Genomic DNA, 27,999 nt, shown 5'->3' on the forward strand with positions numbered 1-27,999 from the left:
CATATTATGGCATGAACCAAAAAATGAAGCAAATCCAAAACTAAAATGGACCACACCAGTTGGGATAATGACACGAACTGTTGAAACCTTTCTAGGCCTCTTATAATGCTTGTCATCCAACCTCTTTATAAGGTATCAGCTTGATCCAAAACTTTTGTATCCCCTATGAAATTTTTGATGGTTAGCGATCAATTGCCACTATTTCTGTTGGCATGGTTCACTTGAACTTCAGATTTGTTTCGTTTTTAGGTTCATGTCCTAAAATGAGGGGGCGACACGGATGCACGACACAAATATAAAACACATAATTAGGTTGGGCCCCACAGCGCCCAACACATCAACACCACTGTTGGGAGTGGTGTTGGCAACACCACTTGAACCACATCCTCTCGGGAGGAGATTAGGTGATCCACTAAGGTGGGTGGACCCCTGGTTGTGCGGCTCAAAGTGATTTATGTGCCTTAAATTCATGCCATCCAACTGCTTTGAAAGCTCATTTTAGGGCAAGATCCAAAAACGGAAGCAGATTCAAATCTTATGTGGATTATCCCATAGGAAATAATAGTGATTGAATCCCCACCATTAAAATTTTCATGGGGCCACCAAAATGTTTATTTTACATCCAATGTTGATAAGTTCACAAAGATCTAGATAAAGAGACTGCACAAATATCAGCTTGATCCAAAACTTTTGTGGCCCATGAGAAGTTTCTAATAATCAATTACCACTATTCCTTGTATTATAATCCACCTGAAATTTAGATCTGCATAATTTTTTGGATGATGCCCTAAAATGAGCTTTCAATATGGATCGACAACGTGGATGTAGTCACATACATCATAGTGGGCCTCATAATCAAGGATCCCACTTACCTCGATGCATTTGGAAAATCAGCTCCTCATCTCTTTTGATAGCGGCACGTGATCCAATTAAATCCTGCAGGCTATTAAATCAAATCTCGAAGGGTCCCAACCGAACTACATACTGTGGGGGTCACTACACAATCTGCTTCCCACAGCCAATGTTGCAGGGAGACTAATTAGGATTTTAAAAAAATGTTACAACTTTATCATGTGTCTTTATTGAAAGAAGCTTGCTGCAACATGCTGAATCAGGTTCATGTGTCAATAATCTAAACCGTTTATATGATGGACCACATCATAGATGGCTCAATACCTAAAACCAAAAAATAAAAAATAAAAAATCAAGATGGTTTTTTATTTTCTAAATATCTCCCATCCGCAGCTAACCCCATCATATAAAAGGATTTGGATCATTGAAACATGACATGTGGGAAAGGGTAATTGTCCAATCGGGTGTGAATTTCCAAAATAAACAGTGAAAACAATCTTTTCTAGCCGTCCATTTATTTTATCCACTTTGACCACTAGAGCAGTAGAGCGGCCCGACTATTAGGTTAGAAGATCTAACACGGGCCCACCTGATGGAAAGCTCAGGCACGCTTCTTCTTTTTTTTTTTTCCTGGTATTGAAAGCTGCCTTTTTTGTCTAAAAAGAATAGGATAAGACCCGACCGGGTCAACCGTAGACCCGACAAGTCTTCCAGAAGAGTAATCCAACTCCCGCCGATTCAAAAAAATCCAACCAAGGGGCTTTTCAAAACGGATAGGATTAGGTACGGCCCCTGGTTACCCAAGACGGTGCAACCCCTACCGTGGGGCCCACCTTGATGTATGAATTATATATCCACGCCGTTCATCCGTTTTTTCAAATCATATTAGGACATTATCCTGAAAATGATGAAGATCCAAATCTCTAGTGGACCGTGCTATAGGAAACATTGGTGATTGAACGGTCTACCATTAAAAAGTTCCTATGGCCCACCTTAATGTTTCCATAATTTTTATTTTCCATACAACCTGTTTATAACGTCACATAAACATGGATGATGGTGAAAAACAAATATTAGATTTATCTGGTCCATTAATGGTCAATCATCAATGTTTTCTAAGGTGTAGTTCATCTGAGAATCAAATCTTCTTAAATTTTTTATATATTTCCTTAAAATTATCTATAAAAACAGATGGACGACATTGATATATAATAAATACATCAAGGTGGGCCCCAGGGTAAGGTCCGTACTGTCTTGAGTACGGCCGAGGCCGCACCTAATCTGCACCCTTTTCAAAAACAAGCAGCAGACTCCTGTGTCAGTTTTTCACTGTTTAAAAATGGTCGTGACTCATGCTTCGCACGTGGAAATGATATACATCTATCCACGCCATAAACTTTGTGGTCCCATCGTGGATGGATCATATCTATAAAATCAAACTGTTCAAGAAATCCTAACCATCAAATTAATGGCCATGAAATGAACGGCTAAAAGTAAGATAGTGACTGATCCGAGTAAGAAGCGAAAATCGACGGTCAATATAAAATATTCTCAGTAAAATTTTTCGGTTAAGATCCATCCACAGTTGCAAAGCGATTTGGACAGTTTAGATTTCCTTACAAACCATGCATGAGTGCAGTTGAAGCGTCTCCATTTTTTTTAAACTATAAAAAACTCACAAAAGGAGTCTCGGTCATCAAACCGCGATACTTCTCTTTTGCGCAAACCGAATGCAAGCGAATACATGGTCGACACGTGTATTACTTTAGATGGTGTTGAGATCTACACATCATCACATTTGCTAATTTAGCACACGTGTGGAGTCCTGCAACCCACATGAATCGCACATGTAAATATGAAACACGTATGCGAAGTCTGAGATTTGCACACATAATGCTCAGATCTGCCTGAAATCTCCAAGTTGGCCTAGCCATTTATATTTTTTGATATCTTGTGGCCCACCCGAACTTTCCAATGGCCTGATTTTTAGGAAAGAAAATCTAAACGTCGTAGCTCGAATGATGGAAAGCTTGGATCTCACACACGTGTCAGAATGTGAGACATCACCCTGCCTGTGGATGGGAAGGGCTCTCACTCGCGCGTGCAACTAGCAAATTTCCATTCGGTAGTCTCCAATACGTATTGATTTTTCCAGCATCTAATACCATACCACTTGTACGGCATAGAGACTCTTTATGGTAAATCGCTGGAGTTCTCCAAATTGTATCTCGCAGAGTGACCACCATCAGATCGGATCCAACTAAGTAATCGGAACCGTTCATCCATCTACCTTCATCATGGATGGACCATATTGGAAGACCCCAGCGATTGGTGAACCAACTAATCAATGGATGTCTGTACATGATGGCCGCGAACGCGGATTAGATAAGACCCCTGATACGTGGGTGCCGCCTGACCGTAGGTTCCATCTCTATGTATGTGTTGTACACCCACGCCGTCCATCAGATTTTTCAGCTTATTTTAAGACGTGGGCGAAAAATTGAAGTAGATATAAATATTAGATAGGGATTGAATTCCTACCATTAAAAAATTCTCGGTGGCCAAAAATTTTGAATGAAGCTGTTGTTTGTGTTTTTCCTTCGTTCGTGATTGGCTGACCTTATCGACAGGCACAAAGGTAATAAACATTACGGTGGACCTGAAGAAGATTTTAATGATGGGTGTTCAATGACCACCGTTTCCTTTGGTGTAGTCCACTTGAAATGTGGATATACTTTATTTTTCGGATCATGCCCAAATATGAGCTGGAAAAACTGATGGAGGGTATGGATATACAACACATTGAGGTGGGCCCCACAGTCAGGGAAACAACCAGTACAGTGGTGTTGCCCACGTAACACCTGATCCGCTCCTCTCGATTGGAGGTGTGCACTAACCGAGCTAACTCGGTTAGCTCATTCGACTTAACTCGAAAAAGCTTGATTCGGCTTAGTTCGAAGTTGAGTTCGAGCTGATTTTTTGAGCTTGAGAATGAGTTTGAGCCGAGTTCGAGTTCGAGTTAACCTAGCTTGACTCAACCCGGATCGAATCCAGTTCGAACTCGGTTTGAGTTAGTGCAAGGTATATAAATTTTTTAAAAACCCTAATCGAAGTTTACCCATTTCTCTACTCGAAAGAACCCACACTCCTACCCTTACTCTTCTCAACCCATGCCTGACTACAGACTGCCCGAGCTCTCTTTCTCTACCTCTTCCAGTCTTAAGTCTTCCTCCCTCTCTCTCTCTCCCTCTCTCAGCTTGTCAACCACTTGCTGCGAGGACACCGCTCACCCGAGCTTTCTGCCTCTCCCTCTCCCTCTCTCAGCCTGCTGCACTGGCACCGGCACCGCTCACTCAGCTCGAAAGCTTGAACTTGGCTTGAACTCGGCTCGAATTGGTCTGATTGATGAATGAGCCGAGTTGAGCCGGAGATGCTAACTTGGTCACCAAGCCGAGCCGAGTTCAAGCTGGGTGTGCCTAGTGACCGAGTCGATCCGAGCTGAGGCCGGCTCAACTCGGTTCGACTTGATGTACACCCGTACTCTCAATTGTGGGGCCCACTGGATGTTACCCGGGAAACACCTGATCCGATCCCTGGATTGTGGGGCCCACTGGATGAGCGACCTAAATGGTAGAGGTGGTATGTACGGTAGAGGTCCTACGACTTGACATCTCCCCCTACGACAAGTAACCGTCAAACTTGAAACATGAGGTGGTCTGGTGACCAAACCAAGCTACCAGATGAGTTGAAACAACTGGTTGGGCCCACCTGCTTTCAAATGGGGTTCATGTAATAGAGCCACAGACGGTCGAGTGTCATTGTGCCCATCCCTATAAGCATGGGGCCCACTGCTTTGGTGGTCCCCAAGGAATAACCATCTTTTTTTATGTCTATTTTAAGAAAAGATTGGATAAACAAAAGATAGAGGTGGACTAACGGTAAGTTGAAAAGTCTTTGCCTTGAATCAAAAGGCGGGGGCGGCTTGGATCCTCCGAGCTGGGTTGATCACTGAATGTGGGGCCCACCTTGATGTATGTGACTTACATCCATGCCGCTAATCCTTTTTGATAGATTATTTTAGAGCATGAATCCAGAAATGAAGCAGATCTAAATCTCACATGGACCACACCAAAGGAAACATTGGTGACTGACCATTAAAACTTCTTTGGGCCACAAAAGTTTTGGATCAAGCGGATATTTGTGTAGTCCCTTCATTCAGGTCTTTGTGACCTTATCAACAGGTTAGATGGCAAATAAACATCCCGGTGGCTCCCAAGAAAATTTTAATGGTGGGTATTCAATCACTATTGTTTCCTGTGCTGTGGTCCACTTGATATTTGGATCTGCTTCTTTTTTAGAATTATCCTCTCAAATGAGCTGTCAAAATGGATGGACCGTGTGGATGTAAGGCACATACATCACGGTGGGGCCCAAAGTCAGGGATCCACCCACCTCGGATCTACCGTAGCCGTGCCCCCCAAAAGGCACCATTTCCTTGCCACTTGGAAATGTGACTTAGCTAACAGTAGCTTTTGGTATGGCACATGGGGAGAGAAATGATGGACGAGGAGAGAGAAAGTTGAAATGTGAAAAGAGAAATCTCTGCTTTGCAGAAAAAAAGGTGAGAGGTATTGTTAAGTTACAAAAATACCCTTTCATTTAGTAAAAACCGTTTATATTTTTAAGAGTTTGGTAAAATTGTATTTTTATTGTTAAAATCTAAATAATTTAACGACTCTTTCAAATGAAAATTAAACCGTTCGGCGGATAAAAACTACTTTTAAAATTTTCTAGAATACAATTGCCTTCCTTTAAAATGTCATTCTATGCCCTTTGAATAGCTAAAATCATTCACCTTTTTATAAAAAGTACATCAATACTACTCACGTTATATATAATAAAAATTATGTATTAATGAGATTTAATACAAGTTTCCTCTTGTAACTCTTTTGCAACTTTATTTTTTGGAATATCTTTTGAGATTAAAAAAATAATAAATTTGAATTTGAATTTAATGTTTACATTAGTACATAATTAGATAAGTGTCTCCTTTCCTGATCCAAACTCCTCAATCTCAAGCTTATAAAAGGAGGAGAAATCCTCATTGTTCATTTCTGCCCATCCAATATATAATTTAATCAAGTGATCTGGTTAACCGGATCTTTGACTATTTCATCATCAATCTTCAATAGTATGAAGGTCTCAAGATTGTATAGACCGTCGAATCCCATTCAAGCAGTCTATTAAATGATTTATGTAACGCTTAAAAAATATTGGTAACTCATAACTCTTATAAAAATGTGTTTAATTGTATCAAATACTTGTATAATAGTGATGATGGTGACAACAAAGATAACGATGAAAATAATAAGAGGTGGCAATTGGCTGAGCTGCCTAGTCCTGTCCTCCAGGACAAGGCTCGGGCCCTAGCTTCATTACACTTGCTCCGGTGGTAGACTCTCAAGAGTTTCAATACATGGTCAAGGGTCCGAGTACTCATTGATGGTGAAATCCCGCAAAATAATTCTAAATTAGGCCTATTAAAAATCTTATGGGCTAAGGGTTGGATGCAGCTCGGCCCAGCTCGTTAAACAAGGACGATGTCTGGTAGACTACTATGATTATAAATAACAAATGGCAAACATGTAACCTGAAAATTAACCGTTCAAATGGTGGCCCCACGCTGGATGTATCATAAACCATCAAAGAAATAGAAATTATTTTTTGAGGTTGACATGATGAGAATAAAAATGTTGTGTTAACGTTGTTGTGTATATGATGATTCATCATAGCACATACGCCTGTAATTTATATCACTTCTTTTTTTACACACGAACTCACACGACAGTGGCTTACACACACACACACACACACACACACACACACACCATGAGGCATGAGTAAGGATCCTATATCACATCTCAAATCCCTCTTACTTTTAGAGAAACGCCAGATATTTGTAGGTTATGTGCGTGCAGGTTTTGGGAATTCATCAAGTGGGCTCCAGTTGGTATGTTCTTGACCCCAAAATCAGGCCCATCCGACCATCAGGTGGCCACACCTACGTATGCACTAGATGTGGACCACGACCCTTTTTAAATGGACCTGGATTGCCTTTAGCCCCAACACAAGCTAGGTGGGGCCCCATGATGTTTGTGAGAAATCCACCCCGTCCATCCCTTTTTCCAGCTCATGCTAGAACACGAGACAAAATGAAGCAGAACCAAAGCTCAAGTGGGCCACAAGACAGGAAACAATGAAGATTGTCCATCATTGAAACATTCACGGGACCACAAATTTTTTTTATATCAGGCTAATACAGGTCTTTTCAGTTCTTCCAGTGGAAATGACCGTATGAACTTTTTAGATGTCATATACATATGGCAGTCGACCCATAGAGGTTTCGGTGGTAAGCATTTCCATCCCTACTCACAAACATCATGGTGGGCCCTACCTCGAACTTCCTGCCACACATAACACACCTGATTATAGGGCCACTTAGGGCCACTGCAAATGCAGCATAATCCCCCATATGGATGACCAGGATCTCAGCAACACACCAAATCTACAAGTGCCAAAATTGGTTCAGATTTCAATTCTCGCAAAAGATCTTTCCTGTAGCCGATGCCGGTTCCGCTACGGAAATAGTACCTGTATCAGGCACAGTAGCGTGTGCATGCCATCCAACCAGTGCACCATATAAGTCCCAACAAATAACCAAACACCTGGCCTATTTAATTATCAGGTGCCTACACCATAGAAAACAATTAACAACAATACAATTGACAACCATCCAAACATCTCCAAAATTTTACAAGATAACTCGCATTAGTGTTGAATCAGCCTGATTTCTGTTGCATCCCACTTTTATGATGGGGCGGCACTGCCTGAAAGGTTGAATGCTGTAACACAAACCATAGTTGGCCGGCCCGCAACAGTCTACAGAGCTACCCATTACCAAAAAGACACTCGGTTTTCTCTACCTGGTTCAACAGGAGGAACTAAACAAAACATGGCGCATATTCACATGGTGGGGTCCATGGTTGGGCAATCCAGACTATTGGTTTTGAGTCCCAGTATGGATGGAGAACATACCGATATCCCCAATACTGGTAGAACCCAACAATCAATATTATGATCTTTTTCAGTCTAATGCCGACAGTGGTTGTATTACTTTTCTGACGCTGTTTTGGGTACTACCCCCACCTGGACCCAGCTAGCATGGAGGGTCTGGCAGGGGTTGTGGGATCCACCTTGATGTATGCGTTTTATGCACACAGTCCATCCATTTTGATAGAGTTTTAGGGCATAAACCTAGAAAAGGAGCCAAATCAAAAGCTTGAGTGGACCAGACCACAGGAAGCAATGGTGACAATGGTGCCTACCGTGGAAACATTCCTAAGGCCCACTGTGATGTTTAATAGACATCCAACCTGTTCATAAAGTCACAGAGGCTTGGATGATGCTTGATCCAAAATTTCTGTGGCTCCCAACAGGTTTTCAACATAAGCAGTTCAATCCCCCGTTTCCTGTGGTGTGGTCCACTTGAGCCTTCAATCTGCCTCCTTTTTGGCTTCATGCCCTAAAATGATCTGTCAAAATGAATGGACAGCATGGATAAAGAAAATCATACATCATGGTGGGCCCTGCAGAACCCTGTGAGGACCATCATCTCTAGCTAGGTCCAATCAAGGAGTTTTTTAAGCAGAGTCCATCTGCAGTGGTACAAAACAGATCAATGTTATATAATTCTTCTCCACATGTCCCTCTCCATACCAAGTCTCCATGTCCATTGAATAAAACCATTTTTGGATAAAAACTCGATGACCCAAACTAGCTGTGGAACCAATGTCCTGGCCGGTGAAAGTGGTTTCATTCATTGGGCTGTGCTCTCGGGAGCGATACAAGAAGAACAGAAACTGCATTATGCAACATAACACTTTTCTGTGCCGTTTCTACCCCTAAATGACCGACTCAAATGAAAAGGATCTTGGTTTCAGCAAAGCAGTTATCGTGCTGCTGTTTGCCCATCTTTCTAGGGACATCCATCCGATGGCACCCCTAAATTCTTAGGTCTAGAAAACAACAGACGGACAATGACTAGAATGCCCTCCTCAGGTAGTTGGGAGCTCAAGGGTGTGTTTGGTTGCACCAAATACCATGAAGTTTCATGATTAATTAGTCTAATTTGGTGCAAAATTCAGGGTATTTCATGAAATTTGGTGCAGCCAAACACGCCCTTAAGCAGGACAAGGGTATTAACCTAATGCATCTACATGTGGATGGCCCACCCTATTGTGATCCAAGGAGTTGACAAAATCAATAGCAATAACAGAATTACAGATTACAAGCCTTACATGGACAACCAGTCAGTAATATGTATCAGGTATGATCTCCGTTTTTAGACAGGTACAGATACATGAAAAAAAAAACCAGAATGAATTGTGATTATAAAAGCTACTAACTCGAAGACATTATTTTTATAACTAAATAACTGGAATATGAAATTAAGGAGGAGAGGCGACCAAATGAAGGCAGACCAAACAGACACAATAGCATGAAGGGCCGCACTCAACCTATGTGATTCACGAATACTACAAAAAACAGGAAAGCAGAGAGCTGATATGTGTGTCCTGATATTATTATTTTTTACCGTATTTCATCCTCGAGGTTGCGGAAACCAGTGTTGAGGTCTTCATATAGTTTACTGAATTTCCCGACCAAAGCTGCCTCCCCTTCTGCAGGATCCTCGAATTTCTGGGACCTGCAATTTCATAAAATTACAATTTACCCTTTTAATAGAATACCAGTGTTAAGAAACAACCATCCCATTGTTCTCAAATGAATGATTGTGTATAAGCATAATGAGAAATGTACGCTATAAGATTCATTTTGAAAAATTACAAATATAAGCATGGAAGTCAATATCAAGGATTAAAAATCAGTTTTGGTGTGCCGTATCAGTCACCACTGAAATTGATGCATATCAGCCGCATTGACCGATACACAGCATATGCCCCCCAATCTTGGGTACCTTCCATCGATATCAGATGGTTAGAATTTCTTGATCACTGGTAGGGGTGTACGCAAACCGAGCTAGCTCGGTTAGCTCGCTCGACTTGACTCGAAAAAGCTCGATTCGACTCAGTTCGAAGCTGAGTTTGAGCCGAGTCGAGCTGATTTTTTGAGCTCGAAAATGAGTTTGACCCGAGTTCGAGCTGGCCCCAGCTCGACTTGACTCGGATCGAACCCAGCTCGAATCGAACTCGGATCGAACCAGTTCGGTGACTTGGCTACTTTGATATTGATGTTGCTCACCTAGTGTTTGATGAAATGACTCAAAGAAGTGTGGCTGGTGGCAAGGAAGGTATGTATATGAAACCAACACCCTTTTTTTCTTGATTTTTATGTTGCTTACAAGGTGTTTGATAAAATACCTGTAAAACCATTGCTGCCATCTCAAATACAGTAAGATTTTGAAGGTGTAATCCAGGTGTTTGTGAAAATGCCTCGATGGCGAACTCGGCCCAATCTTGACTCTAACTCAGCCCGAGCTGCTAACCGAACCGAGCCGAGCTGACCAGTCAGGCTCGAGGACCGAGCCGAGCTGAGCCAAGTTTGAGCTGAGGTCAGCTAGTGGCCGAGCCGAGTCGAGCTGAGGCCAGATCGACTTGGTTCGACTCGATGTACACCCCCGATCACTGGTGATCTTTGAGATATGCTCCATCCACATATCCCACATTTTAGATGGTTCAGATGGTTGTATGTGAGCTCCACATGTAACAAGGATGAGTCACCACCGTGGTTCAATGGCCATATTTCAACAAAAAAAAGTGTCCATGAAACAGAGGGTAGCATTGTTCAACCAATCTGATTTTGGGACTGAATCAGCAAAAGGTGGGTTCCACAATTTAGTTTTGAGTTGATGTATGTCACGTGTACAATTTCTGAGTAGATTATTAGGTAACTGCCCCCACTCTTCACCTGCTACTGATACACGCAGGCAGCACATGTAGATGCCAGCATATAGAGATGTTTCTGGGCCAATGTTGATTTGTCTGTGGCATCCAAACCGTGCATCAGCATTCGGCGGTGCCACACTACGAAGATACGAAATCTAAAAATCAGGCTAATCCAAATTCAGGTGGGCCACAGCAAAGAAAAAAAAAAATGTAAAAACATGCCCTAGACCTCAAAATTCAAAGTGGTGTGGCTCACTTGAATTTTGGATCAGGCTGATTTTTCGGGCATCAATTCATTTTGGTTGGCCGCACCTTATTAATGGGTTGGATGGGTAGATAAACACCATGCACATTCTCTACTTTTCATATTGTGGGAGTCCTCCCCCATTTTTCCACTGTTCTGGACCACCTGAGTATTTTTCTTAGCCTGATTTTTGGGCTAAAAGACAATCATTGAGGGGCACACTTGTAGGACAGAATGGATTTTGGATAGGTAAAATGGGTGGGAGCCACACAACTATCATCTACGAAGTCTCAGTGAGTTGTACAGGAGTGTCCTGTTCCAGACTGTTCTGACTCATCCGAGTCAACCCGGTTAGGGCAAGTCAGGAACGATTTGGCCCAAGTCACCTCCAACTATTGTGTACAGGTGGGATGTAACATTCAGGGCTGAAACTGGTACATACTGGTTTCAGCAGATACTTTAAACCTTAGTCAGTTCAATATCAAATACATTTCAGAACATGTTTGTCATTTTGAGCGAAAAAAGAAAAAGAAAAGAAGAGAGGTTAAAATGAAAGATAAGGTTACTTATTCGACAGTTGTGCTTTCTCTGTACTCAACAAATTGAAAGCAAAACACAGACGAAACGATGAAAAGAGAGAATATGCAAGGAGAAATGATCACTCACACTAAACGGTAGAAGAGGTCACCAAGTCGTTGCTTGATAACACTGTATGTTATCTTATGGCCATCTAAACCTGCTCCTCTTTCCACTGCCTGCAAATCAAAGGAGAATTTCAATTTGTGCAAAACTGATGATCTATATAGTGTCCGTGCTCTACTATGAATAAAGATCACAGTTTTCATTCTAAGCAAACTTGTGATTTCTTGAAAACTGGCAACACTCAGAAATGGTGGGAAATGTCCTCATACATCTCAGAATAGGTTAAACCAGAATTTGAAAATTCAACATCGTCTCAGAAACCAATATACGGATTTATGAGTTTCAGTCAACTGATCCTTTCATGAGGAAAACAGGGAATTGGTAACGATTGCTGACCAAGAAGTTTTCCAAAATGATCACTTTTGATACCTTGGGCATTGTTAACGGCAAGAATGTCCATGTTCTTTGAACCTATCTTGGCGAGTTCCATTGTCCAGACTACATGGGTATCAAACTTTCTCAGTCTTACCCCTGGCTGTCAAAAAGCTGGCAGCTATCTGCTTTGTAGCTGGGCAACCTCTCAGATACTACTCTTCTTGGCCTTTGTTCACACTATCACATCATATGGTCATGCGGTTGGCAGCGGAGTGGCTTTATACCGATCGCTGGTTTCAGGCCCATGCTATATTAGGTGATGACATTGTTATCATCGACAGTAAGATTGCTTTTTAGTATGCGAGTGTGTTAGTGGATATGGGAGTTACTATTTCTCACCAAAAGTCCCAATCATTTGTCAGTATAGAGATAGAGAGGGCCTGCCCGTAGATGTGTATCCCCATGGTGATTATAGTATGTTTACTCACTTGATTTGGATCTGAAATGGGTTCTGCGACTATAGGATCTGAACCTGGAACTGGAAACCTAGACTCCGAGGTGTGTAAGTGCTTAGGCAACGATCGTTACATTATGCACTGAACTCACTCTCATTTCCTTTCCTTCACTCACAAAGCCCCTACTACATAATGAATTCCATTTGCCTGGTGTTAATGTGTGAAAAGTCACATTTTCTAAGTTGTTGAGTTATGACAAGGGAGATTCGCCCAAATCTCATTTCACCGCAATCCGAGTTATAACAAGGGAGATTCAACCCGAATAATGAAGATGTAAACTATTGATCAGATTGCTAAGAGTGAGGACGCCTCAATTGTGTCACGGGCCCTATTTGGTGGACCAAACGATGTCCGATCGACTTGATTCCAAGCTTGAATACAAGATTGCTCTGATCCGACCACTAACAAGGAAGACATGACCATTTTCTCAAAACCACTGCATGTAGAGGAAAACAGGATGTGCCAGTTAAGTAGGGTGGACGACATGACGTGCCACATGGCAAGTGTTTTTAGTTGGATACAACTGTCACCCAACTGTCAGGAAATACATATGTGATCCAATGAATAAAAGTCACATGTCGACTCTTCTTCTCATTCTCTATAAATAGGAGAGGCTTCATCTTTTCATTCTCTATAAATATGAGAGGCTCTCCCCATTTCAAAAGAACTCCAATGACACAACCGAATTGTCATTTTCTTTCCATTTACTTCTCTCTCTCTCTCTCTCTCTCTCTCTCTCTCTCTCTCTCTCTCTCTCTCTCTCTCTATCTTTTTATCATTTCTCTCCTTCTCATCTCAAATCTAGATCCAAATATGAGATGGTCTAGATCTAAGATCACATAAGGGACCAACTACCAGCGGCCACATCCACTACCCGAATCACACGGTCCCATAGTTGGCCCTACCTCGCGACCATTCCGCATATCACAGACCCCACCTCGTTGGCCACCCCGCCATCCACCCACGCTGGTGAGGAGACTTGAACACTGGACTCACGCTCTGATACCATTTTGATAGTGGGCAATCGACCACTGCACCAAAAGCTCCAAAGCTAATGTGGAATGACCGGTTTATCCCTATATGCAAGCCCTCCCAGGCAAACCCAAGAGAGGCCTCCCCGTGGGCAACCCCTGCTTCGCACAAGTCCCCGAATCACATGGTCTCACAATGGGCCCCACCTCATGGCCATTCTGCATCTCACAGACCCCACCTTGTGGGCCACCCCACCCTAGCGTGGAGATACGGTGCATCCTTGGAATCACACCAAGATGCCCCCGTATCACATAAATGGCCCGTTCTATGACTGCAACCCATCTCATTGGCATTCTGCCCATTGACATGCTTACGCCCATTTACACTGTCCATGGCCCGTGGCCAATTTGTTTAACCTATGGCTAATGAATTAGCCTAATTGCTATTAATATCACTAATCTCGATATTGATATACATATTTTCCATATGCATCACATATTCACATGCATTAGCATACTTTGACATTTCATCATATGAGAAGGCCGCAGAGCTTAGACTATTGGCTCGAATGTAATCATTCTACGAGGGCTACATAGCCAATAAACATATTTGTATCTCTTGATACCATTATAATAATAAAAGTTCTAACTTTCTCCGTAGAGTAGGAAGATTCCCCAATAGGAAAATCGCCGAACTAGATAAATCTCTTTTGTTATGGTTTGATTCTCTTTTATAGGTCTTGCATCCTGCATCAATTGCGCCCTTTCGATTGCATCTTGAGGACTCCACCTGATATAGTCTCATTGACTTCTTGTACGTGTGTGCTCTTGTTTCACACACACACACACACAGACTCTACCTTGAAGGAAATGTTACAATGTTGCACAAGAGTACATGACAGCCATATACACGCAAAGTACATGACAACCATAAACACGCACTTGAAGGAAATGTTACAGTGTTGCACAAGAGTACATGACAATCATATACACGCAAAGTACATGACAACCATATACACGCACACACAAAATTACACATTTCCACACTCTCCCTCAAGTTAGAGCATGTATATCGATCATGCCTAGCTTGGATTACATACAAAGAAGATAGTGATTATGAGCATGGATCATTGCTCCCCCTCAAACACAACATGGCAAGATATAGATTGTAGCTTGAACTTTATTCATCCGTTGAACATTCTCTTCAAGTACACAGCCATAACTAAACCTGACAAACATTGAGTCACGAACTTGTGATCCGCATGCAAATTCTCTCACAAACAAGTGAAACTTGCACAATAAATAAGTGTGCATCACGTGCAACACTAGAGAGAACACACACAATAGCATGTGCTTCACGTGCAACACAATGTGAGTGAACTACACTCACAACAAACAACGGGGCCTGTTGCAGGTGGGGCATGGAGTGCATATCGGTAAAGACAAAACGAAGCTCTGGAGGATGGCTATCCTTGCGGTATGGTGGTTAGTCTGGGAAGAATGGAATAACAGATGCTTCAGGGACACTGTTAATTCTGCAGATTATGTTTCGTCGAAGGCTAAGAGAGCTTTGATTGAATGGGCCACTCATGTTGACGCCCTGAAGGATAGCGAGTTAATTTTCCTAGGAGTTTAATTCGATCTGCTACCCCAGCGGATCTCTTTTCTTGTAGCTGTTTTTTGTTTTTTCTTTCTAATATAATCGTTATCTTTCAAAAAAAAAAAAACAACGGGGCCTAATAAAGGAAGAGAAGATGAACTGAGAAGGAAAGATCGACCATTTGTAAAGAGATTCCATGTGAAGTTGAGTGAAGCATTTTGTTGAACACCTTGTGTGCGCAAGATACTTTTAGGCACGATACAAGACCAACTTCACAATCAGCATTAAAATGATTGATGGTACCATGTCAAATCACCACCTAAAGGTCTATGAATCATTGATGATAAATGCGATCCTGAAGCATATTTATCCCAAAACCACATCAACAAAATCAAATGGTCAAGATCTATGATGAGGAGAAATGAAAGAGAATTAAGAGTGGGGGGGGGGGGAGAGAGAGAGAGAGAGAGAGAGAGAGAGAGAGTGTCAATTTGGTTGTGTTGTTGGAGCATTTTAGAAATGGGAAGAGCTTTTCCTATTTATAGAGAATGGGAGGGAAATTCTTCACGTGGCATTCATTCATTGGTCCACATGCATTTGCTGATAGCTGGGTGACAGCTGTATTCAAGTAAGCAATACTTGCTACGTGGCATGCCACATCATCTACCTTACTTAACCGGCACATCCTGTTTTCCTTTACACAGAGCGGTCTTGGGAACAATAGTCACATCTTCCTTATTAAGGATTAGATCGAGACGATCTTGTACTCGTCAGAAAGCTGACTTGAAAGGCTACGATACAGCTTGGAATCGAGTCGATCGGGCATCGTTTAGTCCACTAAATGGAGCCTGCAATACAGTTGAGGCGTCCTCACTTTTAACAGTTTAATCAACAGCATATATCTTCGTTGTTTGGGGCAGATCTCCCTTATTATAACTTGGATTACAAGGAAACGAAATTTCGGTGAACGTAGACTCGATCTTTTTGATGACTTAGAAATCATCTCAATCGAAAACCGTTTGCCCCTCCGTTCACTGTCTCGAACAAGGGCCACACATGTTGTCCAATTTTCAACAACTTAGAAAGTGTGACTTTTCAGACCTCAACACCTAGATAACATCATGTTATCCCATTTCAACTCACCCGCTCGGTTGGACGATCTATCAAAAGTGGTGAATCTTAGCTCAAATTGTTCCAACCATTTGGTCTTTCTTCAACGACACTTGCCGTCCTTGGTGATGAATCAGTTCAACCCGCAAAGGGGAGTTAGCCATTTGTCCAAGAGTCACTCATCCCTAATCTGGAAATTTGGATATTGTGTCATATTAATGTCGCCCTAGATTACCCCTTTCGTATATCCAAAGAGGCAAGGTGTATTAATTCATGAGAGTGGAGAGAATTAAGGATGTTGCCCCTAGAATTCAAGCTGGGTGAAAGAAATGTAGATGTACCTTGGGAATTTTATGGGATCGTTGTGTAGCGCTCAAACTGAAAGGGAAATTTACAGGATGGATACAAGACCAGCCATGCTTTAAGGGACTAAATGTTGGGCAACTACGGAACAACATGTTCATATAATGTGTAGATGCAATGAGGATGTTGAAATGGATGAGTGGCAAAATGAGGAATTATACATGAATGCATTTGAGGGAATTTAGGAGCAGCACTAATAGGTCATAAGATGAGGGAATGTAGACTTACATGGTTTGGTTAGGGCATGGATGGAGGTAGTAAGAAAAGACTTAATGACCTGTGGTTTAACTGAAAGTATGGCCCTAGATAGAGTGGAATGGAAGAACAAGATTCGGGTACCAAACTCAATTAATTGGGATAAGGCTTAGATGATGATGATGATGATGATGATGATGATGATGATTATTATTAGTCACCTAATCATCAAAAGCTCAATGATTTGAGTTTTTGAATGATTGATAATGATAGTGGAAAAAGTTCCATATGCAATTCAGAAAAAAAGAACTTTGGGCCTTGGCGAACAGGTGTTTCAGGTTTGTACAGGATTAAAGAGACGGCTTTGTTTTGAGGAGGAGAAGATATGACAAAGGCAAGTAGCTTCTAATTCATGCTAGAAAGAAGCAAAGAAGAAAAAGTGGAGAGAGAGTAATGCAAGGGCATTTTCACACCAGGCTCGAGTGGGGTTGCCTGTGGGATGTAGGGGCACACTCGGGGTAAGCAGCCCGTGTGAGGTGGGTGGCTTGTGTGAGGCAGGCACCACTCATGAGAGGAGTGGCTCGTGTGAGGCGGAACCCATGTGATGTGGGGCCCGCAAGGAGGGTTTGACAGAGGTCCTAACCCATGGGATGTAGGGCCCGGGCTATAAGATAAAGGGATTGATTCGCAATGCTCTATCAGTTCGAGCTTTTAGAGCAAGTGGTTAATTGTCCTACATCAAAGTAGTATCAGAGCAGAAGGTCTCGTGTTCGAGACTCCTCACCGGGGGTGATTAATATAGGGGCATTTTCACACCGGGCTCAAGTGAGGTTGCCTGTGGGATGCAGGGGCACACTCGAGGTGGGCATCCCATGTGAGGCAGGCCCCACCCGTGAGAGGTAAGTGGTTCGTGTGAGGCTGATCCCATGTGATGTGGGGCCCATGAGAGGGGTTCGGCTGAGGTTAACCCATGGGATGAGGAGCCTGGGCTATGAGATAAAGGGATTGATTCGCCATGCTCTATCAGTTCGAGCTTTTAGAGCAAGTGGTTAATTGTCTTGCATCACAGAGCCACTATCGACACCCATCCTTACCCGTTCTTTCAAGTACCATTGTCTTACCAAAAGAAGAAGAGGTGTGTAACTATCAACTAGGGTAGGTTTGGATGTTTCCAACTCGATAGGCTCCGTTCGATACAAATTGATTTACTTGGCTGATTAACAAGTATCACATATTTATATATTGATTCAGTCAAGCTCACCTCTCACACTCAGCCTTGCTCAAACTGAAATCTGTCAAGAAATGTTGACACTAGGTCAAATAAACTGCATTACCTGATTTGCCAGAGTGTTGAAATGGATAATATTGCGCATCATCCAAACAGACTTGTAGAATGGACAGAACTTATCATATCTGTACCAACCATGCAAAAGACAACATATCAGAGAAATTCATAACCATGCAAAAGACATACATATCAGAGAAATGCATAACCATGCAAAAGACATACATAGCAGAGAAATGCATAACCATGCAAAAGACATACATATCAGAGAAATGCATAGAACACTATAACCAAGGGTAGAAATGATCAACACGTGATGAAATAGTTATTGATGCTTACGGAGTAAATGCATTCTGAGCAAGATAATCCTCTCTCAGAAGCTTTGCCGTCTCCAGGACAATTTTATCAGTTTCTGCCAAAGCATCTTTACCAACAAGCTGCATTAAAGAGAACCTTCAACGATCATGCATTCATCATTTGGAAGCAATCTGCATAACTCAAAAAGGGAATTTAACAAAAAACTACCCACCTAGTATAGACTTTACATTCTGGTACCTTTTTCAATAGGGTTTTCAATAAGCTACCCATTAATTTAAGTGATTATCATCGGAGTAACTTTTTGTTGTATTTCTTAACGGAAGTTGGGGTTAGCTGTGCAAGGAAAGGGGTCAGCAGCTAGGGTAGGCCCCACCATGATGTTTATGTGAAATCCACCCCGACTACTAGGTGAGTCACCCTAGGGCCCAACAATCAGTCCCATCTGTGATTCAAGTGGACTACACATTCGAAATAGTGTACATGGCAACCGTCACCTCCAAAGTATTTCACTTGGTGTGGCCCACCTGAATCACAGATAAGCCTGATGTTTGGGCCCCTTGCCTAAATTTTGGTGTGGCATCTAATAGCTGGAGTGGAATTCATAATCATCGCTGTGGGCCCTGTAAAAATCGAGGGTGAACGTCTCTCCCAACTGTTTCCTTTGGTGTGGCCCACTTGAATCACAAGTCAGCCTGATTTTTTTGCCCTGGGCCTAATGTGGGATTACACATCTAATGTCAGAGTGAATTTCACATACACAAAAGTGTACAGGTCAAAAACTAAGGTGCGTGTCCAGTAAAATTCCCCTTAAATCTATGTTTTTTAAAAGTTGCCAGAGGGACGCTACCCTTGATTTTTTTTCATGGATCACCATGATGCGATTGTGAAATCCACTCTAACCGTTAGATGTGTAATCCCATGTTAGGCTAATCCCATGTCAGGCCCAGGGCCAAAATATCAGACTAACCTGTGATTCAAGTGAGCCACACGAAAGGAAACAATTAGAAGAGAGACATCCACCCTTGATTTTTACAGATCCCACCAAGATGATTATATGAAATTCACTCCAACCATTAGATGCCAAACCAAAATTTAGGCCTGGGGCCCAAACATTAGACCCATATGTGATTCAAGTGGGCAAAACCAAGGAAAACAGTTTAGAGGGTGAGAGTTTCCGTCTACACTGTTTCCAATCATATGGTCAAACTGAATCATGGATGGGGCTGATTTTTGGGCCCTCGGCCTAACATGGGGAGATGCACCTGGTTGTCGGAGTGGATTTCACATAAACAACATTATGGGGCCCACCTGAGCTGCGACCCTTTGTTCATACGGCCAACCCCAATTGGAAGGTACTCTAATGATAATTACTTAAATTAATGGGGTAGTTTTTTTTTTGTAAAATTCCCTAACTCAAACATCACACAAATAACAATGAGGAAATTCAAATGCTAAAGGAGATGGTCAAAAGGCTATCCAGTCATAAGAGAAATTTCAGAGAGAGAACAAATGCATACTTGGACAATTTCATTCAGATCATCTTCTCTTTGCAGAATCTCACGAGCTTTTGTCCGGATGTCAATGAAATCTTGATCAAATTGATCGTAGAAAGACTCCAAGGCCTGTAATGCAAGACATTCTACATGAGAAATAAACAAGAAATCCAACCAATAACATTGTATAAAACATAAAGCATTAGGGTATTTTTGGGTGTTTGCAGTCCCGAATGTGAACAGGATGCAGCACTTGTGTCAAGTCATGGTTGAGATGAAAATGAGCACTTCAGGTCTCTCTCAGCCATGGGCAGGTACATGCCAGCACCCAGAATGCAGTTCGTTTTTATTCACTAACCCAAACACCAAGTGCATCACCAGCCATGATTTGGTGGTACATTGTACACCCAAATGCTACCTTAAAAATAGAATTGGACGTAGTGTACATTATGCAATATTCAGAATATGGTATACAGACCTTTGAGTACTTTGAATAAGAAATAAGCCAATTTACAGATGGAAAATGTTTCCTCTGAGCAAGTTTCTTATCCAGACCCCAAAAGACCTGCAAAATGAGCAATTAAGTACAAGGCCAACCTATAACTTGAGAAAAAGCATCAACAGGCTCCATATCATGGCTAATAGAATGTCTTTGGATAGAAGATAAAAGAGCAATGTGAAAGAAGATCATTATTACCTGAACAATACCAAGGGTTGCAGATGTAACAGGGTCTGAGAAATCTCCTCCAGGAGGAGATACAGCACCAACTATTGTTACACTACCAGTACGATCTGGGCTACCTAGACATTTTACTTTACCAGCTCGTTCATAGAAGGAGGCCAAACGTGCTGCGAGGTAGGCTGGATAGCCACTGTCTGCTGGCATTTCAGCCTGAATAAGAAATCATGTTTTAACCATCAACAAGTGCAGAAGGCATCCATTTTGAGCATAGATTGAAGAAGTCATCAAACAACTATCCATAAATCGTATACTGGTAAGCACAGAAGAGAAGTCATCAAACATTTCCATAAAACAACTATCCATAAATCAGAACCTGATAAGCACAGAAGAGAAGTCATCAAACGTTTCCATAAAACAACTATCCATAAATCAGATCCTGATAAGCACAGAAGAAATTAGAAAAATACATACAAAAGCGCTACTTCTTAATCCCACTTCAGTCATGATCAAGGTATTCCGTAACAGTAACAGTTGCCGTAACAGTCACCATCATAACCTTTACAATACAGGTTGTAACGGCCGTTACCCCCCCGTAACAACCTTTACGGGCTCCTTTTTTGTATTGAAAAGAAAAAAAAAAAAAACCTCAAAAAAACTGTACTGATTGCGTAATGGACTATGGCCTCTGCGGGGGACATAATGGGCCATTACGGGTGTTGTAACGGCCATTACGGGCCATTTTTTCTGTTATGGCCGTTGCATATGTTATGACCCCGTAACGTGTAACAGTTGTTACCATTACATTTACGTAACGGCATTTACAGCCCGGTAACGGCTGTTATGGTACACCATGGTCATGACTCATGATATTCAACAACAATATCTTTAGTGTTAAAAATATCATGGATGGTGCTGATGCAGGGCCATGGCCCACCTAGGCCCATCTTGGCCCACTTTAGGGATCAACTCATTGTATGGCCCAACAAGATGTAGACCCATAGGCCCTGATTTTTTGGTTGATTATTTATATATTTGGGGGGCCTAAATCAATTATTATAATTTATTATTTTTGGGAGATATGGAAAGTTGATTTTTAAATGTGATTAAAGATGTAAAGGAAATGTAATTGATATGATTAAAGATATGAGCTAGTTTTAGAGATATAATTACTTTCCATGTTTGCTTTTTATTATTAGGATTTTACCATATTAGGGAAGATTTGATTGATTCAAAATTGATCTCTTAGTTCGGGGTATTTTAATTAAAGATTCATTTAGGAATTAGGATCTATAAAGGGGGTGGTGGTGTAAGAGTTAGGCATTCAAATATTTTTCTAAGTGTGAGTTTTCTTTAAGCTTTTGTAAGAGAAGAATGTTGATATCAATAAAGTTCTCTCCTTCCCTACTCCATTGTTCTTGTGAGTGTACTTTTCTTTTTCTTTCTTTTTTTTTTTCTTTTTTTTATCATTTTGCAATTTAGGTATCAAGATCACATGGACTCGATAACCAGATTGTACCATTTTGGTATCAGAGTGGGTTGTCTTTGAGGATTTTTCAACTCTATATCATCCTCTAATGGCTTCGAAATGGGTGTCACAGTAAGAGTTTGTACAAGTAACCCAATTGATCCGTACACTCACGCATACAGTAGGCAATCTCACTGATCAAGTGGGAGAGCTCTGGCATGGAGGGAAGTCGAAGACCAAAGTTGGAGCACATGGACATGTAGGGGGAGGCCCCCACCAAGGTCCTAACCAACAATGGGCGGCCCCAATTTATGAAGACACCAATGATTGAATCCTTTGATGGTTGGAATGCGACAGATAGCCCGGAATTAAGGTAGAAATTCCAAAATTCCATGGTCGGTTGCATGTTGACAACTTCATCAATTGGCTGGCTAAGGTGGAAAATGTGTTCGAGTACAAGAAAGTCGCAGATAATTGGAAGGTGAAGTTGGTAGATATGAAGTTTTCTGACCACGCATTACCATGGTGGGATGATCTCCAAGCTGAACAAATCTGTCAAGGTAAGGAGATAATAAATTATTGGGAAAAGAAAAGAAAAAAAAGGGCCACATGCAGTCAGACAAGGAGGTTGTGGTCGCTGAAGAAGGAAATGGCCTGAATGAGGGCCCTCGACAGTAGGATTCTGAGGGGAAGATGGGTAGAGACAGTTACTAATGAAGATAGTTTCCTGAAATGTTCGACTAGGGTGTCCTAAAAAAGGCTTCAAATAAGGGACCAGTGTCGAAAATATAGAGGACAATTGGTTGTGTTTCAAGATACTAAATTGCAAGGGATTGAGAGACACGTGGTGGACTCACTATGGGGAGGAAAACGTAAGGCCTCGGAATCGATTGATGTCGAGGGGTCTTCAGTGGGAATTTTAGTAGTTTGGAACTCTCAAATTTGGAGTATGGAGGATTGTTTTAAGGGTTGGTTTTCTTTATCTTTGTTACTAACAAATATCTCTACTGGCTATAAATGGTCGTTGACGGTGGTTTGTGGTCCAAATAAACCAAGACGAGGCAAATGTTTTGGGATGAGCTAGATGTTTGCGCAGGAAGTGGGCATATCCCTGTGTGTGGGGGGCGACTTTAATGTCGTTGGGTTCCCATATGAAAAGTCAAATGGGTGAAGAATTAATCAAAGTATGCGATACTTTTCAAGCTGGTTCTCAAAAAATGAATTGATTGACTTAACGATGGGAGTGGTTAAGTTTATGTGGTCAACTAGGCAGTCTCAACCTATTCAATCTAAGTTAGACAAATTTCTTCTATCACCCGAGCTGCTGGACAAGTACACGTTGCTGCTTCAAAGGGGTTTGCCAAGACTGATATCTGATCATTGCCCTATTTTATTAGAAGCGGATGAGGAGGACTAGGGGTTGAGGCCATTCAAGTTCGAGTTTTGGCTAGAGGTGAAGGGATTTATGGCATTAATTAAAGAATGGTGGAGGTCCTTCTCGGACCAGGGAGGAGCTGGCTTTAACCTATTTCAGAAGTTGAAGCTTCTAAAGAGTACAATCAATGTGTGGAAAAAAGTCATCCTAAATACAATTCAGGAACTAGACAAGGAAGAAAATAGTGAGTTGACAGAGGAAGAACGAGCATGGAGGGAGGTTCACACAGCAAAGTACCATGCTAGGTTGAGAAAGGACGAGATAAAATGGAGGCAGCAGTCAAGGGCCATTTGGCTTAAAGTGGGCGACAAAAATACTAAGTTCTTTCACAATCTGACTAGTGCAAGAACAAGAGTTAATAAAATAGAGTCAATGGTGGTTGAAGGGAAATGATTAGAAGGGAAGGCCAATGTTTGCGCAGAAATAGTAAATTTCTACAAGAAATTATTACAAAGGAATGGATCCAGCCGAAGTTAGATAATCTACAATTTGATGTGATTCCAATGGAGGTAGCGGAAAATTTAGAGAAAGCCTTTTCAAAAGAAGAAATCATGAAGGCGATTTCCGAATTAGGAAGTGAAAAACGCCCGGTTCAGATAGCTTTCCAATTTTGTTCTATCAGAAGTTCTGGGAAGTCATGAAAGGGGACGTGATTGGTTTTATTAAGAGTTCTTTCTTGCAGTTAAGTTATTTCCAGAGTTAAGCGCTACGCTTATTGCATTGATTCCAAAAAATGAGGGAGCGGAAAGCTTATCAGATTATACGCCTATAAGTCTTTTGGGTGGGTCGTATAAAATTTTAGCGAAGATCTTGGCATCCAGATTCAAATAAGCAAATATCAAAGTGTCAAGGGGCATTTGTAGCAGGGAGGCAGATTGCGGATAGCGTGCTAGTGGCACATGAAAGCATAGATGTATGCCATAGGAGGAAAGAAAAAGGAGTGGTTTATAAGTTGGACATCGAAAAGACGTACGATCACGTTGATTGGCACTTCCTGGACTACATGCTATGTCATTTGGGTTGTGGGGAGAAATGGCGGGCATGGATCTATGCATGTGTAGCGTCAGCGAAGTTTTCGATGTTGGTAAATGACTCGCCAAACGGCTTCTTCTCTTACTCTAGAGGTTTGAGACAAGGATATCCCTTGTCCCCTTATATCTTCATGGTTGTAATGGAAGCTATGAGCAGGGGATGATCGACAAAGGGGTGGAGGAAAAGCTAGAGAGGTTTTTCTATTGACAACTCCGATTTTCAGTTGTTGCATCTTCAATATGCAGATGATACATTATTGCTTTATAAGGTAGATGAAAATTTGGTGGAGAATTTGCGATTGATTTTGATATGTTTCAAAGTAGTTTCGGGGCTGAGAATAAATTTTTCAAAGAGTGAACTACTAGGAGTGGGTATATCCAAGGAAGAAGTAGCTTTCTTTGCGAGTATGTTCAGGTGCAAGGCTGGATCATTCCCGTCCACCTACCTTGGGCTTCCTTCGTGTATAGAAAAGCCTCCTAAGCGTGTATGGGATAAGGTCATCGAGTGGTTCATAAAGAAGTTATCTTAATGGCGGAATAGATCATTGTCATTGGGGGGGGATTACACTCATCAAGGTAACAATGTCTAACTTCCCGGTTTATTTGTCATTTAAATGTCTGAAATCGATTGTGGAGAGGCTGGAGAAAATTAGGAGAGATTTCTTGTGGAAGGGAACAGAAGACTCACACAAGTTCCATTTAATGAAGTGGGAGGAAATTTGCAGGCCATGGGAACAAGGGGATGCGAGGCTAAGAAGTTTGGAGAGTAAAAACGATGCATTGATAGCTTGGAGGTTCGGGGTAGAAGAGGATTCCTTTTGGAGGGAGGTAGTGGGTAGGAAGTATGGCTTTGATGATGGGGGATGGTGGACTCGTTCTTCATCGTTGTATAGAGCTTCCTCAATGTGAAAAGCAGCTACTCAAATTCGGCCCAAGGTGTGGGAACATGTTGGATCCTCTTTAGGTAATGGATTGAAGATCAAGTTTTGGGACGACATTTGGGTGGGGGATCAGAAATTGGAGGATGTGTTCCCGATGGTAGCTAGATTGGCATCGGAGGAGAGGATTGTAGTGGCAAGGTGCTTCTCCTTTCAGGGGTGACGAGGTAATATGGACTCCGCCACGTAGGAGGAATTTAGATGATGAGGAGGTCAAGGAAATAGTCAGATTGTCATCCCTTCTTGGGAAGCTGAGGTCGGTGCCCTCAGAATCAAATTCGATGGGGTGGCTGAAAGATAGGTCCGATAAACTTTCAGTTAAATCCTTTTATAAGTTATTGGAGGGAGGTGTTAACAACATTGGGTTAAATTCGATTGCTCATGTATGGCGCTATGGAGCACCCTCAAAGGTGGCGGCGTTTGCTTGGCTAGTAGGTAGCAGCAAGGTTCTTACAGTCAATAATCTCAGGAAAAGAGAGATGATTCTTCCGAATGTTTGTGTTATGTGTTATCAAGATGGGGTATTGGTGGATCACAATTTCATTCATTATGACTTTGCGGCTCAGTTGCGGCAAAAGTTCTTCGATCTCTTTGGAGTTAGATGGGCTTCACCAACTTCCATTAGGCAGTTTTTTTGTATGTGGCATGATGGTATGTATTCGGAAGTGGGCAAAAAGTATGGAGGCTCACACTACTGGTGGGGTTATGGTTCCTATGGTTGGAAAGAAATAATAGATGCTTCAAAAAACAGTTGAGCCAATTCGTGGAAGTCTTTAAGAAAGCGAAATCGCACATCATACAAGGGGCATTGGCATTGAAGATTCTAGCTCGTGCTCCGTCAGAGTGGGCTGATTTTTAAGGACCCTTGGGTTCTTGGGTTTTTGTATAGTTTTCTTGTTTTGTATATTCTGGCTTTGCTTCTTTTCTTTTTTTCAATTAAAAAAAAAAAATTTATTGCTAAAAAAATTGTTGGCCAGTCAAGGATCATAATGTCCAATAGAATGAGTGTTACTAAAACAAAGATGATGAGGTCGATGAGTGGAAAATTGAGGAAAGTTTTAGAAATGTATACATTGGAAGGGACTGAGTAGCCCTAATAAGTAATAAGATGTGGGGAAGTACTCAGACATTCAGAGACCAAAAACTGCAATGATTAGGAGTGAGTTGTTTCAAGTTTGAAGGCTATAATAGCACAAGGGGAAGGCTCAAAATGGCATAGGTGGAGTGGAGGCAGTAAGAAAAGATTTGATGACCTATGCTCTATCTGAAGATATACTCCTTGACAGAGTGGAATGGTGAAACAGGATTCTGTAGCCAGACCAATTAGTTAGAATAGGGCTTAGATGAGGAGGAGGAGTTGTAGAAGTGAAGATGTGCTTGTGAAGTATTGTGTGATCGCCGCATACCTATGGAACTGAAGGAAATTTTGGATGGAGTAGTTATTTGATAATCTATTTTTGATGGGGCAAAGTGTTGGACAGAAGGCAACATCAGCAAAGAGTGCTGCAGAGATGGGGATGCTGAGATGAACTTATGGGAAGATGGATATAATTACAAATGAGGTCACTGGAAGTAACCTTCAACTAGTCCCAATAAGAGATGAAAAGATGCAGAGCATACTGAGATGGTTTGATCACGTGCAACGAAAACCAAAAACAGTTCCAATGAGGGAAACTTGATTAGGGGCTGAGCTTGAGAAGGAGAAAAGACAAAGGCCTAAAAAGGACTTGGATTGAGGTAGTGATAAGGGAACCAAAGGCTTGTTTACTTATTGAGGCAAGGATATGGACTTAGGAATGATTGGCGAATCAAGATTCATAAAGCCAACATAAATAGCTGAGACATGGCTATGATGATGACAGTGGCGATGGTGATGATGATAAAGTAGACGACGATAATGATCATGTTAATGTCGGTGATGACAATGGTGCTGATGAATCTGTTTAGTACCATCTGTATGGCCAGAATTGTTGATTGTCACTTTGGAACAATGGCTAATCCACACCACGGAGTGAGAAACTGGATCAGTGGTCCGATGAAATGCGCCAAATGGCCAACCATGGATAGTCTCACTTTTACAATAGCCTCATAATACTGTTCCCATAGAATGATGAATAATGATGCATGTTTTTCAACAAATGGCAGTGTTATCCTCCTACTTGCACTACTGATGTCAAACGAATAGGATCTTCATAAAAAAGAGCACATGATAGGAAATTTTGCATAGATATGTTAAGATAGAGGCAATTACCAGCCGCCCAGATATTTCACGCAATGCTTCTGCCCAGCGAGATGTCGAATCAGCCATCATGCTAACATTGTAACCCATATCTCGAAAGTATTCAGCAATTGTGATGCCTGAAATATCATGTCAATAGAACATAAAGCATTATATTTGCAAAAACAGAAGGGCCACCACAATACTAGAGAAAAGAAATTCCAGCATCAGAAAATAACTGACACATGAGAACAGTTGAGCACCAGCAAGTTTAGTACAAAGTCAAATGTGCACAATGATACAAT

At 41.7% G+C, this 27,999-nt stretch overlaps 1 protein-coding gene across 1 annotated transcript in view; it reads right to left on the reverse strand.

Moving 5' to 3' along the window:
- Positions 1 to 9,162: 9,162 nt before the first annotated feature.
- Positions 9,163 to 27,999, reverse strand: part of LOC131217365 (V-type proton ATPase catalytic subunit A-like) — a 31,630-nt gene continuing 12,793 nt past the window's right edge. Inside the window, exons 13-20 of the mRNA XM_058212280.1 lie at positions 27,728 to 27,834; positions 20,623 to 20,817; positions 20,404 to 20,490; positions 19,950 to 20,054; positions 18,454 to 18,551; positions 18,164 to 18,242; positions 11,725 to 11,813; positions 9,163 to 9,616 (exon numbers count right to left, since the gene is read on the reverse strand). Of these exons, the coding sequence (XP_058068263.1) occupies positions 9,502 to 9,616; positions 11,725 to 11,813; positions 18,164 to 18,242; positions 18,454 to 18,551; positions 19,950 to 20,054; positions 20,404 to 20,490; positions 20,623 to 20,817; positions 27,728 to 27,834 (875 nt within the window). The 3' untranslated portion in view covers positions 9,163 to 9,501. The remainder of the gene's footprint in view (positions 9,617 to 11,724; positions 11,814 to 18,163; positions 18,243 to 18,453; positions 18,552 to 19,949; positions 20,055 to 20,403; positions 20,491 to 20,622; positions 20,818 to 27,727; positions 27,835 to 27,999) is intronic.

Source organism: Magnolia sinica, chromosome 10, assembly GCF_029962835.1.
Source record: "Magnolia sinica isolate HGM2019 chromosome 10, MsV1, whole genome shotgun sequence".
Classification (NCBI taxonomy): domain Eukaryota; kingdom Viridiplantae; phylum Streptophyta; class Magnoliopsida; order Magnoliales; family Magnoliaceae; genus Magnolia; species Magnolia sinica.